We start from the raw sequence: 4,578 nt of genomic DNA, 5'->3' as shown, positions 1-4,578 counted from the left end.
TTCCAGAGAGCCATTACCTGCGCAGTGGCTTTTTTCTCAGCCAAGAGGGATAAACTGTTAGAAATAGTGCGTACAAAGATGGGTAATACACAAGGCAATACAACACATCCTGCAGCAATCATACCAATGAGCGCTACAATAGCTTGCAAACCAGGCAATTTTGGGAACCAAGATCCAAACATGTCTCTAAAATCAAGACCTAAAAAACAATATTGTGCCCACTTAGATTCAGATAAGTGAGTGTACAAGCAAATGGGATTACATTTGTCAGTGGTACATGAAGTAGAGCTTGATTTAACAGTGATATTAATATTTTGAGGGCCTCTTACTTGAGCAGAGTCAATAGGTGGGGTGTACCAGTAGTTGTAAACAGTAGTGGCCCCCACATTAGTCCCGGACACCTTTTGAAAGAGATATTTCTTTTCCTGTAGATAAGATCTCTGCCAGCTGTGTGAGCCGCAGGTAACTCCTGCAGCGTCGTTAGGACCTTGACCTTTGCTGATGGCAAGGCAAGCATCAAAGCATACTGAGGTGTTGGTACCCCCCCGAGTGACATTATGGGTTATGTACCCATTTTTTGTTTGACTGGTAGAGAACATTCCTGCAAGATCAGAACTGGAGCCACCTTTATACGCATAGACATATAGGGATGCTGTAATGGGTCCCACTGCCTTGGGCTCATAGCACTGAATGCCTTCAGCAGTGTAACATCGCGCATATTGAGTGTTGTTATGCAGACAAGGGGAGACCGTCGTGGAGTTGCACTCAGGCTTCAAGGTATGATAGATCAGGGTGGATTGGGTTTTCGTTCCACTGCGAGTAGTTTTGATGCAGGCGTCGCAGGAGGATGGAGTGGCTGTCGTATCAGCAGGAATGATGTGGAAACCCAGGAGGCAAATGATGAATGCAGCGGGCAGCTTCATGATGCTGATGTAGGCAAGGCTGGTTTGGGTAGAAAAGGCCTCACTTGTCGTCCGGGGACCCAGGTGGTGGCGTTGTTGTAGGAAACAGCTGCGTACCCTCGTCCCCAGGTTATAAGTTCAGCTGGCCCATGCCATGTGGGATCTGGCAACTGTCGAAAGTAGACTGGAGGTCTAGGAGCATCCTTGGATGGAGAGCAAAAGTGTCGAGAGGCAGCAGAAGAAGCGGGTGTGCCAGACTCATTCAGGAAATTCAGTGTAAATAAGCACAAGTTAAGCTTGTTTTGCAGCATGGGTAGCCCTGGGGTAAGTTTCCCCATCGAGTTTTGAACTTTGTCAAGAGCATTCTTTAGGGTCAGATTGGCTCTTTCTACTATGGCCTGCCCTTGAGAATTGTATGGAATGCCAAATTTGTGCAAAATGCCCCATTGTTTACAAAAGGTAGCAAAGTTGGTACTAGTATAGGCGGAGCCATTATCAGTTTTTAATTCTGAGGGCTTTCCCAGGCACGCAAATGACCGGATGCAGTGGTTAATGACATGTTTTGTGGTCTCTCCTCTTTGCGGGGAGGCCATGATGAACCCTGAGTATGTGTCCACTGAAACATGGATATATTTCCATGGTGCAAAAGGCGCATACTGGGTTACATCCATTTGCCAAATTTGGCAGGCTTTTAAGCCTCTGGGATTTACACCCATTGGCAGGGCAGGGGCTTGCTTGCTGCAAGTAGGGCATTGTTGAATAATTGTAGCAGCCTCTTGGGTGGTGATTTGGAATTCCTTCATAAGAGCCCTTTTATTTTGATGAAAATAGTTATGACTGTCCCAAGGGGTTAGGGGAGAAAGAGAGAAAGCGGATAGAATAGTAGCAGTGGATGCAGCTGTTAATTGCTGTAATGCAAGCAATTTATTTGCTGGCAATGGCCATTGATCAACCCAAACAGGAATGTCCGTGGTTAAGGTCAAGTGAAGGGGAAGAGGATGAGTCATTCTAGCTGCAATTTAGCACCAAATTGAGAGAGTCCCTCCCCCACAAATTCGTGTGAAGGGGGAGGATAACGGGCTTTATTTGTGCAGTCCCTGTGAGGTTTTCAGAAGTCACAGGGAGCCAAAACTTACTGATGCGAGCCGTTTGAATCCCTCCTACACCTCTTACTGATGGGGAGGTCTCTGTTTCCCAGTCTGTAGGCCACTCATCAGAGCGTATCACCGAGACGTCAGCACCAGAGTCCAGAAGACTGGTGAAGCGGCGACCCTTGATTAAAGCCAAGAGTGTGAGCTTAGTTTCGGTGATAGATCTAGTGAGGGCAAGCACATCAGAGGGAAGTTGCGGTACCATGATCATTTTTGCTACGACATCACCCTTTTGTAACTTCGTTGGAAGAGTGGATAGCACAGAAAGGTTAATGGCTGAGAGTTTTGAGGAAGGATAAAGCAGATCGGGAACCACAGAGATTCCTTTGAGGAGGGCATGAGGATGAGATTGTATAAGAGCAGTTTTATAGGAGGAGAAGGAGGCAGAAGGAGGAAGCTGTGCACTGACAGAGAGTGGTAGATGGGGAAAGGATATGAGCACATCTTCTGCCACTGATAATTCATACACAGTGGATGGTATATGGGCAGCCTTGGGAGAGGGGCTAGCTGCCGGCCCCTCTACTCGTTTCCCGAGGGTTCAGTTTTTGATTGACATTGATTAGCCCAATGATAGCCTTTCTTACATTTCGGGCAGACTGTTTTTGGTCGAACATCTCTACTGGCAGAGGGCTTTGCTGCCCCCCCGCCAGGGGCTCGGCATTGTGATTTAAAATGGCCAGGCTTCCCACAATTGTAACAATTACCAGATGGCTTATTACCTCTGGTGATAGCTGCAGCCATCATTTCGGAAGTGTATTGGTGTGTTCCCACCACCCTACAGGCTTGTAGGAATTGGGCTAGAGTGGCATCTGGAGAATTAATCAAGGGAGTAAGCAAGGTTTTACAGTCTGCATTAGCGTTCTCATATACCAATTTAAGAAGAATTTCCTGCCGAGCTGCCTCATTTGTAATTTGCCTTTGTAGGGCCGTTTGGAGGCGTTCAATAAAATTGGCATAGGGTTCATTGGAATTTTGTAGAATTTTTGCAAAATATTGTGCGGAGGTATGAGGGTCATCCAAGCGAGAGAGAGCAAGCAGAGCGGCTTGTGCAGAAAGGTTAAGAACATTAATAGGGCTATTATATTGAGCTGCGGGAGCAGCAAAGGCACCCTCTCCTGCCAGTTCATTTGCAGTAAGATTCGGATTTTGAGCTGCCAATAGGCGACAATGATGGAGAAACTCCAATTGCCATACAACAAATTGAGTCCCTGTTAGAGTCATATGAAAAAGGCTATGCCAATCAGCTGGGATCATTATATGGGTGTTAGCCATCATTCTAAATAATCCCATCGTAAATGGAGCCTGAATACAATACATTTGTACAGCTTGTTTGATATCCTTGATTGATTTAACAGGGATGGGTTCCCAGTGCGGGATGTTTTGTCCCTGCGCGTTCTGTGCATAAACTAACGGGAATGCCGATGGGCAGTCAGAGTGATCTAACTCACCAGTTCTAACTCCTGCAGCGATGGCGGCATGAAACGCACCCATAGGAGGGGGTAAGGCAGGAGAGGAAGGCACAGAAGGGAAAGCAAGAGAAGAAGAAGAGGGATTGGGTGAGGGGGGGTCAGGAGAAGGGGGAGGAGGTTTACCAACCTCGTTTGCCTCCAAGGGGGCAGTCGGTTTAAGAGACACAGGCGCCACAGCAGGATTCACATAGGGAGGGGGTCCAGAAAGGGGGCCAAGTAGGGGTTGCTCTAGAGAGGAGAGAGACTCAAAAACCACCCTCCAAGCAATTAATATAGACGAAGGGGCCCTAGGACTTGCATGAAGGTATTTTCCAATCTCCTTCCATACTGTAGTTTTGATACTGCCTTTAGCCGGATAAAAAGGGCAGTGTTGCCAAATGTATTCTAGGAGTTCCTCAATAGAGGTTTTTGGGAGGGGGGCATGAAGGGAGCCCCCCTTTTTAAAGGTAAAAAAATTTTGTTTGGTCAATTCTCTGATTTCCTGAATGTGAGCTGCCTGCTCCTTAGAGAATCTACCACCCATACTCACGAGGGATCCGTTGTCGCCAGCGATTCAAGCGGATGAGGTGCACCAAGTCTATTCCAGACGATGAGAATGGGTGTGCCAAAGACGTATCTCTTTTGAGTAGATCACGTCAGGGTCACCAGTTGTGGTGGTCTCTCATGAAAAGAAGACACTTCACAAAGTTGTCTTGGGATGAGAGTTCAGAGAGAACTCCGAAACCCTCTTTTATTAGAAGCAATCTTGTTAACGTAGCAATTTTGTTAATGTCCTATCACAAACGCATTACATCACACAACATGCACTGATCATTCGCATAAAGCATACAAGGCTGCAGAGTTTAAGTTTGCTACAGTTCTGGTTAAGAAATGGCAACAATTTGTCCTTGCTCCTTGCTCCGTGTTCCAGCCAACTACCAGAAGGCTCTGTTGTCCTAGCACGTACACAAAGAACAAAGAATCATAGTTCCCACATTCTGCTTACATTAATCCTTTCTCATCAGAATTGTGTACCTGACAACGTCATTCAAAGAGCCATCGCTGCAGGTGGACAAC

The 4,578-nt window shown here is 46.7% G+C and overlaps 1 protein-coding gene across 1 annotated transcript; it reads right to left on the bottom strand.

Moving 5' to 3' along the window:
• Nucleotides 1-2,478: 2,478 nt before the first annotated feature.
• LOC148128149 (endogenous retrovirus group K member 8 Gag polyprotein-like) lies at nt 2,479-3,544 on the bottom strand. Its single transcript, XM_087929893.1, has one exon. It carries the CDS (start codon nt 3,542-3,544, stop codon nt 2,573-2,575), a length of 972 nt encoding a protein of 323 aa, XP_087786019.1. The 3' UTR covers nt 2,479-2,572.
• Nucleotides 3,545-4,578: the final 1,034 nt, after the last annotated feature.

This window comes from Pseudonaja textilis, chromosome 1 (assembly GCF_049901715.1).
Source record: "Pseudonaja textilis isolate UNSWEBS1 chromosome 1, rPseTex1.2, whole genome shotgun sequence".
NCBI lineage: Eukaryota > Metazoa > Chordata > Lepidosauria > Squamata > Elapidae > Pseudonaja > Pseudonaja textilis.
Note: the sequence above shows the minus strand (reverse complement) of the source record. Positions and strands in the feature narration are given on the sequence as shown.